We start from the raw sequence: 14,785 nt of genomic DNA on the forward strand, positions 1-14,785 counted from the left end.
TGCTTCCACTTGCATGTTTTTAACTCCATCAGAAAATTCAGGTAATCCTCTTTCTATTCCCATTTCCTCATCTTCTCAAAATCCCTTGTCTAATCTTGATATTTCGATAGCCCATGGGAAATGTTTTCATCGATATACTAAATACCTTATTGCAAACTACCTCTCTTACCATAGATTATCTAATGATTATAAAGCTTCCACCTCTAGGATAACAAATCTATTTGTGCGAAGGAATATACAGGAAGCCTTGAATGATCCAAATTGGAACTTAACAATTATGAAAGAAATGAGTGCTCTAAAAGAAAATGGCACATGGGAAGTTATTGAGCTTCCAAAAGATAAGAAAGAGTGGAATGAAAATGGGTGTTCGCTATAAAGTGCAAAGCTGATGGGAGTGTTGAAAGATACAAAGCGAAGCTGGTTGCTAATAGCTTTACACAAACCTATGGAATGGATTATCAAGAAACATTTACCCTTGTTGCAAAAATCAATTCCATTAGAGTGTTATTATCTATCGCAATTAATTTTAATTGGTCTCTTTATCAGTTTGATGTAAAAAATGTCTTCCTTAATGATGAGCTTGAAAAGGAGGTATTTACGAACTTACCATCGGGCCTTGAAGCCAACCTTGGAACCAACATAGTGTGTAAGTTAAAGAAATCCCTTTATGGCCTTAAGCAATCTCCTAAAGCATGGTTTGAACATTTTGGGAAAGCAGTGACAGGTTATGGGTTCCGTCAGAGTCAAGCAGATCACACCACTTTTTACAGACATACTAGTCATGATAAGATGGTTGTTTTAATAGTGTATGTAGATATCATTCTCATAGGTAATGATTAAGCTGAGATGAACAATTTAAAGGGCAAACTAGCTAATGAATTCCAAATTAAAGACCTGGGAACCTTGAAATACTTCGGGATGGAATTTGCTAGGTCGAAACAAGGTATCCTTGCTAATCAATGAAAATATATCATTGATTTACTTAAAGAGACGGGCTTACTTGATTGTCGTACAGCACAAACTCCTATTGAACTAAACTTAAAATTGCAAGTGGCAAAGGATACAGAGATAAAAGACAAGGAGAAATACCAGAGACTCGTGGGAAGACTTATTTATCTATCTCACACTCATCCAGATATTGCTTTTGCTGTCAGTATGGTAAGCCAATTCATGCATGCTCCAAAGCCAACCCACTTTGAAGTTGTCTACAAAATTCTAAGATATTTGAAAGGGACTCCTACCTTTTAAGAATGGTCATTTACATGTGGAAATTTACATTGACGTTGATTGGCAAGTAGTACCACAAATAGGAGATCAACTTCTAGCTGTTGTTCCTTTGTTGGAGGCAATCTAGTTACATGGCGAAGCAAAAAACAAAGTGTGGTAGCCAGGAGTAGTGCTAAAGTAGAATTCAAGGCTTTAACACATGACATTTGTGATGGTAGATGGATAAAAAGATTATTGGAGAATTGAAATTTATCCAGGTAACGCTTATACGGGTTTACTGTGACAATATGGCCGCCATCTCCATCGCACACAACCCAGTCCACCATTATAGGACAAAACATATAGAGGTTGATATACACTTTATAAAGGAGAAGATTGATACTGGAGTGATATGCACTACCTACCTCCCTACAACAGAACAAATTGCTGATGTACTGACAAAAGGGCTTTCAAAATTATAATTCGACAAATTGACTAACAAGTTGGCAATGGAAGACATCTTTAAATCGGCTTGAGGAGAAGTGTTGATTTATGACACAATATTTGATTTTATTTGGTATTATTTAGTGTAATTATTCTATAGGATTCTTTCCTTCTATGTCCATATTTTTCTTATTTCATTAAGTCTATATTCTATTTAAATTAGGGCTTTGTACCCTTGTAATATTAAGAAAGTGAGAAATAATTCAATAATATTTTGAGAAAATATTTTCAATAAGGCACGCGCCTTTTCTGAAGCCTCAAGGCTTTAAGCCCTAAGCCTTGGGGCTTTTTTGTTATTTTTAAAATATGGTAATAATTAGAAATTTTCCTTTTTTATTAAAAAAATCTAATTTACTAAACTTAAATACAAATCTTCTTGTGTTTGGGATTCTTATTTTTCATATTCCCACTTCAACTATGTTTTCAAAAGGAAACAAGACTTTTTCATTGAATTAATGAAATGAGTCTAATACTCAGAGAACAACATATGTAGTGGATTGAACTCCAGAGGACAACATATGAAACAAAAGGAAGCTTAACAACAAGAGAGAATACAAGAGTATAACTATATCAACTATGCTTTCTCTTCTTTATGTATTACTTTTATATGTGGTGCGCCTCACCCAAAAAAAAAATCTTTTTTTGCGCCTTACGCTTAAGCCCCCAAAGATTATTGCGCTTCCTTGATCCTAAAAAACATTGGGCTACATAATGATTTTTCATGGAGAATAGGTGATAAAAGACTAGGAAACATATTGGCTACTACAGTGGGGTCGAGCCCCCATCTACTCGTCCTCCCAAAAGTATGTATCCTTTCCATCTCACACAACACACTGAATCAGGCCAAGAAAAGAAGAGAGCTCTTTTACAGATTCTTTCAACAAATCTCTGTAAGAGCCATTGACTTCACTCAACAACCATTCAAAGGGATGAGAATCGTACTTGCTCACAATAATCTAATACCAAAGGGTAGTAGACTCAAAAGGGGAACGCCAAAACCATTTTGTCAACAACATACAACTTTAAATTCCCTAACTCCAACCCTCCCAAGTGCACAACTTCCCTAAAACCTCCCAACTAATCATGTACTCACCTTTACCTTTTTCCATACCTTCCCACGGGAAGTCCCTCCAAACTCATGTAAATGGAACATGAAGCTCTAAAAAAGAGGGAAAAAAATAAATGGGAATAAGACTCAATGAGAGTTAGCCTACCTCCGATTGAGGGGGAAAAATCTTCCAAGAAGTCGATCTCCTTTAAATCTTATCCACCACAGGATTCCAGAAGGAGGTATGCCTTAGATTATTCCTAAGAGAGAGACCAAGATACAAAGTAGAAAGGTGCCAATTTCACCACTCACCTACTCACCCTATCGAGATACCTATTCAACACCAAAATCTAACATTACCTCTATCGATGTTAAAACCTTATATGAAATTAAAGAAGGCAAGGATATGATTCAAAATTAAGGAGTCCTTACCAGAGCAGAGGAAGATGGTATCATTAATGAATTGAAGATGAGACAAGGTAACCTTATCATCATGCTCAAAACGTCCACCACAAGCAAGAATAAGAAGGAAGATAATGGACCCCTGCCTTAGGTGTGAACCCCGAATCCCAATTTTACACTTAAGTGTGTTTTCTTATTTAAATTGTCTTAATTTTCCACTTAATTGTGTGTCTCTATTTAAATTTGTATAAATAAGTTGAGTAGGTTGATGAGAAAGTTAGTATGAAATGGTGAAGAAGGGATGGGGATTTGAAAAGAAAAATATGGAAATTGAGTTTGTGAAATTTCGGCTAAGTATAGAGAAGTTATGTGAAATGCGTTATGGCTGAAGGACTGAGAAAAAAATGGAATTTATGTGAAATGCGAAAAATATGGGAAATTACTTTGGAAAAATTTGGAAAATCCGTGTAAAGGTATCATCAAAGTGGTGAGCAAACGTGTACGAAGAACAACGTTCGCAGTAGCTAAGAGCAAGATCGTTGAGAGTGAGATCAGCGAGATCGTTGAGAGCAAGATCAAGACCAGCGAGATTGGAGAGGAAATGGGAGAGAGCGAGATTGGATAGAAGATGGGAAAGAGCGAGACCAGCGAGAGTGGAAAGAGCGAGACCAGCGAGAAAGCTGGAGAGAGCGAGAGTTGAGAGAGCAAGATCAGCGAGATTGCTGGAGAGAGCGAGAGTGAAGAGAGCGAGAGTGAAGAGAGCGAGACTAGCGAGAAAGTGGGAGAAAGAGACACTGCCGAGAGTGGAGAGAGCGACATTGCCGAGAGCGGAAAGAGCGAGAGCGCCTATGCGTTAGCCTTGCTTTGTCCGATTCGAATGTCACGCCCACGCCTCGCCTATGCATTGAACGGCCGAGCAAGCTTCTGGGCGATGTATTTGGACGCGTTGGGGTGGATTATGCATTTAGAAACCCTAATTTGAATACAAACAAAACTTGAAGACGTAAGGGCAAACGTCAATTAAAATCTAGGTGTCCGATTAAGAGAAATTCTTAAACCCTAAGAAACTGTGTTGGATGCGTTTGGGAAGAACACATTGAATCAAGGTGAAGTCAGCTTACGTTGATAAAGGGAGGATTAAACATTTGGCCATGCAGCCAAGTAGGTGTTGTCAATCCCACAAGCAATTTGAACGCCTATAAATAGGGAGTTGGGATTTCATTTTCAAATCGCACAAAAATCATACATTTCGTAGAGAAAGTAGAGGGCAGTGAGGGTTCAAAGGAATGTGTCAAATTTGGATGAGGAGATCTTCCAATCTACTCGTGCGTTTGGAGTGATTCCAAAGCCATCTGAAAGCTCTGGAAGTCTAGATTTTAGAGTAGGGCTACCGGAGGAAAAGGCTCAAAGGAACTGGGCTGGAAGTTGAGAAGAAGGCAGAAGGGTCAGACTGTCGGATCAGTCTGGGCCAGTCTTGAAGATTTTGAGATTCCGGCCAAACCACGAGGAATTCTGAGCTGAAAGTTTAGGGTATATCCTAAGACATTTTAGAATAAGTTTGTAGAAGGAAGTATTTCCAAATAAGGTTCGGAACTATAAGTAATCTAAGTTGTAAGTTGAATCTGGATTCTAGGGGTGAAAAAGGGACCCGAGGAGCTACCAGAGTGAAAAGTTCCTAAGAGTTCGAGGTGAGTGGCTAAAATGTTTTCGAACTAAAATGTTTTTAAACTGTTTGAATACAAACGTTTTACAGAAAGCATGTTTGCGAAAATAATTCTCATGCCTACTAGTTTTATAAAGTGGTTTCCAAGCAAGTTTGAATTGTGATTTGAACGCATGCATATTGTTGAAAAACTATTTACATATGTTGATTTTATCCAGCATGCGTTATCATCTTTAAAGCCATGTTGTATATGTGTTATACTGTACATGCTTTAAAGAGAAAAGTGGTTTATAAATAGTTTTGGTAAAATGCGATGCCAAAGTACAAGGAGAAGGCATCCACCCAACTAGATACTGAAGTACAAGGAGAAGGTATCTATTGGTACTGAAGTACGTTTGAGAAGGTACCAAGCCAACGGGATACTGAAGTACGTTGGAGAAGGTATCATAGTAGCTCGATACTGAAGTACAAGGAGAAGGTATCTGAGCAGTAGTACCTAATGTGTGAAGGTACTTAGTGTGGCCACAAGTGAATAAAGTCAGAGATTGAGCAAAAGGGTTCTCTCTGGACTAGTAATTGGTGTTGGGATTATTTTACCAGTTATACAGTACTGTGATTTGAGAAATGATTTTACTGTTTTATGTTTAAAACAGTTTTATATACATTACGCTTGGAAAATATTTATGCTGCAAAAGTTTATATTTCAGATAAAACTATTTTCTGAAATTATGCATGAGAATTTACTATGTTTTCTCGGTCACTCACTGGGCGTACGCTCACCCCGTTTTCAAATGTTTTTGTTTTCCCCCCCCACAGGTAGCGGTCAAATCCTCTGAAAACAGCTCAGTATCTGTTCTGCCACTAAAGGACCAAAAGACTTATAACCGTTTGCTAGGTGGTTACTGTTAATATTGTACACATGTTACTATTGTTCATATAGGGACTAGGGTTGTGGGTTTTGGGACTTGTAAATCTAATGTTGTAAATACTCTAAACATATTAAGTTTCTAAGTTAATAAATTGTGGGTCTACAGCCGTCCCGTTGCATATAATTTGTATTTGGTATCAAAGTTATTCCGCAAAGAGTTTTTAGGCAGTAAGTGTCAGCCTAAGGGTTGATAACTGCTGCAGTCACGCCCTTCTCTAGGCTAAGAGGATGATCTGGGGTGGAGTGTGACATGAGGCCTCTAAAAGCTATGATCTTACCCCTAGGTCTCCCATAGATGAGAAAAGACTAAAGAGTATTTAACTGCCTAACAAAACGCCATATCCAAGATCACCACTAATAGTCAAAGCCTTTCTTTTCAAGAATTTTGTTAAAGAAATACCAATCCACGTGGTCATAGGCTCAATTTAAATTACCCCCTCCTGTTTCTGCCCTCATTAATCTTCGATGGCTTCATTGGCTATGAGAACCTGATCAAGGATCTGCCTCCCCTCAATGAATGCCCCCAAGCCACTAAAATCACCTAAGCAAGCAACTTTCTCATCCTATTAGTTAGCACCTTTGCTAAAATCTTGTACAATAAATAGAAAGATCTATGTTTCTATAAAATTCAACATTATCATGAATGCAGGGGGTGGTTTGCACAGGACATTTCCAAGAAATAATAATGACTCGTAAAAGACTCCCCTTCTATTAAAACAGCAAACTGCACAAAGGATTAACTGTGATATTATTTATTAGATTAAATAAATAATAATTAAAAAGGTTAAAAAGATTCTGTCAATGACGTAGCATCAAACATATCAGAACTGACCTCCTTTTACAGAGAAAAAGACATATCAAAAAGGTATATAAGCCTTGACGTAATATCTTAATATAGTACACATAAATTTGGGAACCAAGGGCAGCATACCAAATATGCTGCTGACATAAATGCAGGGCATATTAATATAGCCATGGCCCATGATATACATTATTTCACTTGGAACTTAATTGTTTTACAAAATTAATTTTTAAAAAAATTAAAATATAAAAGAAATTACTTACACCATCCATTGCCAGATAGGATGTATCAACGCCTGAATGAAGACCCATCATATATGGTGTGGGAGCATCAATATAGTCTACTCCACTGAAAAAGAGTAACGGAATGTAGACATGCTTCAGGACAACATAGAAAGCTTTGGTTAGAGTCTATAATAAATAAGCAGAAAAATACGCATAAAAACCTCCTCACTAGTATCACACCAAAAATGTGAAGGAGTAACAAACAATTCCAATCAAAAAATCAAGGGAAGAATACTTTAATATTTAATAACATAGAAATTGAAATTTTATATAAACTGACCTGCCATCTAAATGGATATATTAAATGACAAATGGCTTCTGATACAAGAGTTAAAAGTGAATACCTGCAAAAAGAAGAAGAGAAAAACATGAAGGAAAATGTGTTATCACATACTAAAAAAATGACAATTATAAAACTTGGAATTGTAACTTACAAATCGTACAAAAGTATGTACGACAAAGAGCAAGCATCCAGTTGAAATGACCAATTAAATCAAATTGTTCATCAAGAAACTGACTAGCACTAGGATAGAATGACATTAAAGGACAGGGACTAGGGATAACAAAGTCAACAAAAAAAAAAAACATTTGTTCTTTAAGATTACAAGAAACCCTGAACTCTGAAGTATTTGGTTCAATCCTACATTGACTCTCTTACACTTTAAACAATCAAATGAAAATTCCAGTAAGTATATAAATGTATATGTGTATATAATGAAAAACAAATCCAATCTATTCATCAGACAAATAAATAAGATAATTGTGTTTTGACAAATATAACTTCAAGAAGTCTATAGTAACAGAAAGATACTTGTTTGATCGAAGAAGAATCCTCCTCTCCAGTAAGACAGCAGTGAAAAGTTTGATTACATTTTCCAAATCCAAGCATTGCATAAGAGGCTGAAACGAAATCTGCACTCCTCATAAAGAGGAATAATTGTTAGATGAGAAGATAAATCGACATTTCATTTTCTGAATGACATTGCCGGCGAGGCACATCAGCACTTGGTCAGCTTTCAAAAAGTATTATTTATATAATTAAATGATATATTTATATCATAAGGGGGAGGGAGGGGGGAAAAAAGAAAAAGAAAAAAAGAGCTTACATCAGCATATGGAAGCCCATCCTTGGATGGAGCCTGAACGGAGAGAAGGCAATTCTCAATACTAAACAAAATTCGATCCTTCCCAGGAGTAGACAGTGGTACATTGGAGACCATGTGTGCTATGATATCCCACAGAGGCTTGCTGAAATGTTGGGTAGCTGAGAATATTAGTAGCGAAGGGAAAAAAAATCCACTGAAAATCAAATTCTAGGCCAATTGATTTTTATAACGATGACTCCTTATTAGTTAAGGCCAGTTGAATAAATTCTTATGATACCCTTGAAGGTTGGGTTGATTTCTCATCGCCCTTCTACTATATTTTTCTTCCTTCTGGATACAAATTTGTTAAATAGAATCTACTCGTGTCCATGAAATCAGCTTTACAGTTCACAATGTGGTTCCAGAATTTGCTGCCACATACATAAACGTGATGTAATGGAGAGAGCATCTAATTATGCACTGACCTACTTCCACTGCTGGAGAAGCACAAAGCAAACAATTCCTCCAACGCATCTTTAAGGACACGGAAGCTGGGTGACCGCGAAACAACACAGATACATTTATCAGCATAAGAATTTGGTGGAATGCGGTAAGCTTCGGCAATATCCTCACTAACAGGGTCTCTAAAAGCAATGCAACTGACATAAATTTTTGACCCATCGCCCTCTGCATTATAATTTCCACAATCGCAGTGAGTGGAGATACACAGATGCCGTACCATATAACTACATTCCATTTAAATATAATATACATTCGCATAGCAAAGCCCAATGATCTTCGAATTAAGAATGCTGAAAGAAATTCAAAGCTAAGCAGCAACCATACCCGTCAAAACAATCGGATAACTCCGCGGAAAAGTGCAGGCGTCACTGGAATCAAATCCCGATGAAAAAAACTCGACCCCAGCTGGTAAAACACACTGCAAAATGCGATCCACATACGGGGAACTCAAATTAATCAAGCGGTAATACAAATTTGACACCTCTAAAGTAGAAAAACAAAAAACCATGCTTGAAAGTGAATAGAGTTTCTATATTGGAACTCACCGTTGGGAGCTGAGGTGGCGGAGGAGGACAATGAGAATTATTGGAAGGAGGATACTGGTCGAGAAGAGAGGGTAGATACAAGTAACTGAATCCATGAAATCCCTTGTTCCCATCTAGACTCCGAATCTCCGGCCCGATCCCACAAACCACGAAATACTCAAAGATCCGAGCCATTCAACGCCGATGGCCGATTATGCTGTCTCCGTGATTGATCCTAGAGAGAGAATTGACGACCTCCAGTTGATCTTTAAGGTCGATTCCAACTTAGAATGTGGAATTGATGGAAGAAGAGAGAGTAGAATCATACGGAGTTGAAATGGAGGGGAAGACGACGAACTACTCTGTACTCCGTCCTGGAATGACGCGCGATTAGATTTTCCGAATCGGAAAGATGAATGAAATGTATATATGTGGGCGGTTGCCGGTTAGCCCGTTTCAGATTAACCATCGCAAAATTATTAATTGTTCTTTTTTTTTTTTCTTGCGGAGGAAAATGGAAACTGTTTTCTTCAACTCTTACAAATTAATTATATTTTATTTTACATGTCGGATTTGGCTCTAAACTTTTATCATTTTTGGTACTTTTTTCTTTATATTATTATATTTGCTGTATTAAATTACACAAATTTTACATGTATACTTGTATGAATTTTTCATCTTTTAAAGAAATTGGAGAATTAACCAAAACTCAGCATTGCTCGCGTATATATGTTCGATCGAGAGATTAGAGGTCCCGCAAGGTCCTGTCCAATCCCTGATTAGACGAGAAATAGGGGAGGGAATGAGGAAGATTTTTTCCCCGTTGACTAAGCGGGGATTAATTTTCTCGGCCCCCCATCCCGATTTCCCACCCCGACGAATATATATATTCAACTAACTAATATATGATATATAATAACATACATTCATCATACATATAGTACCATATATATATTACAAAATTGATGTTACATCAACAATTACTTATTTTTTACTTTTCATCTCAATTTTTGCATGGTTTAATACACTGTTAAGATATTATCTTTCATGTTATAATGTTTAAGTTGAAGGCCAGACTTATAATATTTAAAATTTAGTAATTATGAGATTAAATTTTTATGTATATCTTTGCACATAAAATATTATTGTCTTTACTAGAAAAATTTATAAATTTTTCTTTGAAAAGAATGCATTGGAAATTATCCATTTGACTAATAAATTTTCATCAAGGCTAAGCATAAATAGTTTTAAATTAGTTTTAAAAGATAATAAATAAAAAAAAAAAGAAATGGAGAATTTTTCTGCATGGGAAACCCGATTCCCATAAATTCCCCGTCCCGATCCCGTGGAAAATTTCGCGAGGATGAAGATTGAAATAGGGGTGGAAGGTTTCCCCGTCCCCGCCCATGGACATCTTTACGAGAGATCTGCTAGCATAAATAATTTATGGATCATTTCTTTCTAATATATATTTTCCTTTCTAAAATTTTTCATTTTTTAATTTTTAGTGTCTATTTATTCCTCCATTTTTGTTGTAAAAATAATGCTAATTAATTTGATTATTCAATAAAATATACAAAATTATAAGGTCTGCATTTGAATCTTTCTATCTTTATTGTACTCAGAAAAAAAATCATTTTGGTTGTTTTTATAACATGATTATACTTTTTTAAAGTGTTATTTTAAGTAATTTGTTATTGGTTCAACTAAGGTAAAAGATGCACTCCTCACAAGGAAACTTAAACCATGTTTTTTATGTTAATAACTTGCAACTTGCACAATAAAAATATAAGTTGTATGGAAATAGCAAAGTTCATGATTAAAGTAATAGACGGTAAGAATTATCTTTAAAATTTAAATTTAGAAAAGGAAAATTTTCACATATAAAAAAATATTAAACTATTTAAAAAATAATGAAAAAAAAATACTAATAGACTTCTATCAGCGTCTATCACAATAATATCAGTGATAGACTTCTAGATCTACACCAAAATGATTATTAAAAAAAGAGGTTTTAATATATAAAATTAGATTAGTTGAGATGAGATATTTAAGAACACCACCAAGTATAAAAGTTCAAATAGGTAAATCATATTTTACCAGTTGATTTAATTCAAACACATTAAATTTATGAATTTAATATTGGTTCATTTATTCATAGAGATGACCACGGGGCAGTGCGGGGCCAGGGATATCATTCCCCATCCCCGTCCCTGCTCCCCATTTCATTCTTCATCCCCGTGAAATTTTCTACGGGGATCGGGGCGGGGATTCCCCTCGGAGAATTCGCGGTGATCGAGTTCCCCCAAGGAATTTTTTTCGTTACCTTTTTTTATTTGTAAAAAACCAATTAATTTAAATCACTAATGTGAACAAATTTTAATTAAATAACATGGTTAGTTTTATATGACAATTTAAATTTAAAGATAAATTACTCAAATTTTGGCCTAAAAAAGCTAATTAATTTTTTAGTAGAAATAAATAAATATAAATCAAATTATTCACATATATAATCTAAATTTAAACATATTCATCATCTTTTCCAATAAATAATCAAATTTGTAATTTAAATGTAATATTTATATAATAATAATAACAACATAACATTAGATAACTATACTAAATAAATATGTAAAAGCTATCGGGGCGGGGATGGGGCCGGGAACGGGGACGGAGAATGCATTCCCCGTCCCCATCCCCGTTTAGCTCACAGGGAATTTTTTCCCCCCACTCCCTCCTCCATTTCCCACCTAATCGAGGAATCTTCGCCCCCTCCCCGTGGGGAAATTGGATATCTCTATTTATTCATCATACTTTTTAATAAACGTTTGATCTCCCCTAAGATTGTTTTGAGAACGAGTTGTATTGTGCGATTATTATTCTTTGAATTTTGTAGAGTATGAGAAACAATTTTGCTTTTAATTAAAAAGTGGCGGGTTTTGTCTCCCTAAAAAAATCGACCAAGATCCACCTTATGGACCTGGGTAGATTATTTTGAACCATAAAAGATGTGTAACTATGGATGAATGTAAGGTTAGACAAAAGGATTGGAGTATTAGTTTGTTGGAACTATAAGTTTTGTTATAAGGATCGCGAGTTGTTAAGCATGAGTAATATGAGCCTAATCCCCCCTCTCTTGAAGTTGAATTCGACACACTTGAAGTGAACAATCTCCTTAAAAGCAATGATTTTTATCGGACTCCTCGTTGGGAATATCTTTTTGTTGGAAATTTTGTTATTATTGTTTTTTTTTTCTTTTCTTTTTTTGCCATAGATCTAGAGAGGATGGGCATCTCATGTATGACATATTTTCCCTGATCTCAAAGTTATTATTTGATATGGAAATACATTTTTTTATACTTCATTCACGAAGAATAAGCAAATGAATAGTTGGGTATTTCTTTATGTTCTCATTCAGTTGCCTAAAACACAAATACATTGAACTCCCTTCATTTACATTTAAGGGGGAGTTTGGCGCACGATAAAAAGAAATAATTGAGTTGAGTTGATAATTATTATCTGGAGAGGTAAATTATCTGTATTTGGTGTGCAAAGTTGAGTTGGTAATTATTGTCTGTATTTAGGTGCTAAGTTGAATTGAGTCTCATAATGTGTTTGGGGTGCAGAGTTGAGTTGGGATATCTGGTGCAGTTTTTGTAAAATAAATTGGTCTTATTTGTTTTTGTTTTTGTTTTTTTGTTTTGTTTTTTCTTTTTTTTGTTTTTTTGTTTTTTTTTTTTTTTTGCTTTTCCATTGTTGATTAATTTCCAACTATATATATATAATACATATATGTATGTATATTAAATCCTGCTAGCTTAACATTAATATAAAAAAAATAAAAAATAACATGTTGTACACATAAACATTGGATAACTTGATAACTTAACAGCTTATAATTATATAATATGCATTGTTTATCTCGAATTGAAATTGTGCATAGAATAATTACCTTTCACTTCATAATGATGTTTAGAATATGATAGTATGGTACAGTTACATTCTTTTGAACATCAAAAAAAAAATATCAAACGACTGAACATGTGGCTGTTCCAAAAAACAAATTAACAAAATATATATTTTTGAAATATTAGGTGGTTGATCTAGTGGGTCCGAGCAAGTAGACGAATGCAATACCGTTCCGTTTCTCTTCCAGTATAGCAAGGAAGAGCTTCGTCTTCTGTATTTTCGTGCCAATTATATCAATTAGGTCGCATCCATCATCCTCAATCAGCCCTTCAATACCAAAAATGACTTGAACTACCTTCTTTTGATGTCCAAACTTCAGCTTATATTTCTTCGTTTGCCACGCAACGAGTTTGCCCATGTGCGCTGACTACATATTAGTAGTTGATCGCATGATGTTGATCATGTCATTTTAGAATGTCAATTGTTTCCCCTTACTTCCTCTGAATGGCTCCACTAATACACTTGCTCTGCCTGTGGAGATATATGGTATACATGCTCTCCCCATGAACATATCTACTTCATCTTCTTTCATTGCATCCTTAGACAATTAGGTTTGTTCATTATATGGGGTAGGGTGTTCCAGTGATACTCGCCGAATCTCATCCTTCATTTTTCAAAACAAATTTGACGCCATCACAACCGGGGTCTCGCAAGACTACCCAATTGCCCTGTCCTTCCCAAATACATTTGATAGTTCATCGTAATGGGTGAATGGCTTGTTCCACAATCCATTCGCGTTGAGATGACTATGCATTGGTACATAAAAATGACATTAGAATTTATACGAGACATGTGTGGTGTACATTGTTCATTTTTTTAACTTACTCGAACCCAGGCATCGAATATCTCTCTGTCCACCTAAACGCACTTGAACTCCTTGTTCCATCCAAACCTTGATTGATTTAACATCTCCATTATTGTCGAGTATTATTTTTCAAACTTCTAATCTTACCTTTGATGGTATTCTAGTTCAGACCACACCCGGGCAATTTGTCATCTTCATCAACATCACTTCCACTTCCACTTTTACTATTATCATCCCAAGTAGCCTTCCTTGCTTTCTTCTCGGATTTCTTAGATGATTTGAGGAGTGGAAAATCCGTTCTTATATGACCCTACTTTTTGTATTCATAACAAATAACCTCATCCTTTTTGTTATTCTCATCTTTTGACTCTCTCTAGGTTTATAGGTGTTTCTTGAATTGCTTCTTCCTCTTGATGAATTTTTTGTACTTACGTGAAAGATAGGCAATGTCAAGGACATCCTCATCTTCAGAGTCAATTTCTAAGGAGATTTTCTTTAATGCAGTACTCTTATTCTTTTTGGACTCATCCTCCAAATGCTCCTTCATAGTGATCTCATGGGTCATGAGTGAACCAATGAGTTCCTTCGATGGAAGTTTGGTGAGATTTTTTTCTTCTTAGATTGCTGTCACCTTTTCTTCCCAAGTCTTAGATAGATACCTAAGAATTTTCCTAACATTTTCGGATGTTGTATAGACTTTACCAAGTCCCTTCAAAGCATTGAAAATATTAGTAAATCTAGTAAACATATATGTTATAAACTCATTAGCATCCAGTTTAAATAATTCATAATTATGAACAAGCATGCTAATTTTAGACTCTTTAACTTGATTTATTCCTTCATCCGCAGAGTCAGCTCAATAGCTAACTTGGATAAGCTACCTTAAAAAAAACACTAGTGAAAGGCAACTCACCATTTTCGCTACTCCTTTAGAGGGTTCTATATAACAAGCAACATCTATACACCCCTCAATAGACTAGGTGACGAAGGCTTTTTATTCCACACCAACGGTGCATCCTCAAGTAGGGTCTATATGGAGCGGA

At 35.5% G+C, this 14,785-nt stretch overlaps 1 protein-coding gene across 1 annotated transcript in view; it reads right to left on the reverse strand.

Moving 5' to 3' along the window:
• The window catches only part of SCD1 (stomatal cytokinesis defective / SCD1 protein (SCD1)), a 28,910-nt gene extending 19,457 nt beyond the window's left edge, over positions 1-9,453 (reverse strand). The window contains exons 1-7 of the mRNA XM_090316235.1: positions 8,990-9,453; positions 8,769-8,862; positions 8,408-8,609; positions 7,944-8,085; positions 7,649-7,749; positions 7,118-7,181; positions 6,817-6,930 (exon numbers count right to left, since the gene is read on the reverse strand). Of these exons, the coding sequence (XP_090172361.1) occupies positions 6,817-6,930; positions 7,118-7,181; positions 7,649-7,749; positions 7,944-8,085; positions 8,408-8,609; positions 8,769-8,862; positions 8,990-9,163 (891 nt within the window). The 5' untranslated portion in view covers positions 9,164-9,453. The remainder of the gene's footprint in view (positions 1-6,816; positions 6,931-7,117; positions 7,182-7,648; positions 7,750-7,943; positions 8,086-8,407; positions 8,610-8,768; positions 8,863-8,989) is intronic.
• Positions 9,454-14,785: the final 5,332 nt, after the last annotated feature.

This window comes from Benincasa hispida, chromosome 8 (assembly GCF_027475165.1).
Source record: "Benincasa hispida cultivar pf3 chromosome 8, pf3_genome.v1.1, whole genome shotgun sequence".
Classification (NCBI taxonomy): domain Eukaryota; kingdom Viridiplantae; phylum Streptophyta; class Magnoliopsida; order Cucurbitales; family Cucurbitaceae; genus Benincasa; species Benincasa hispida.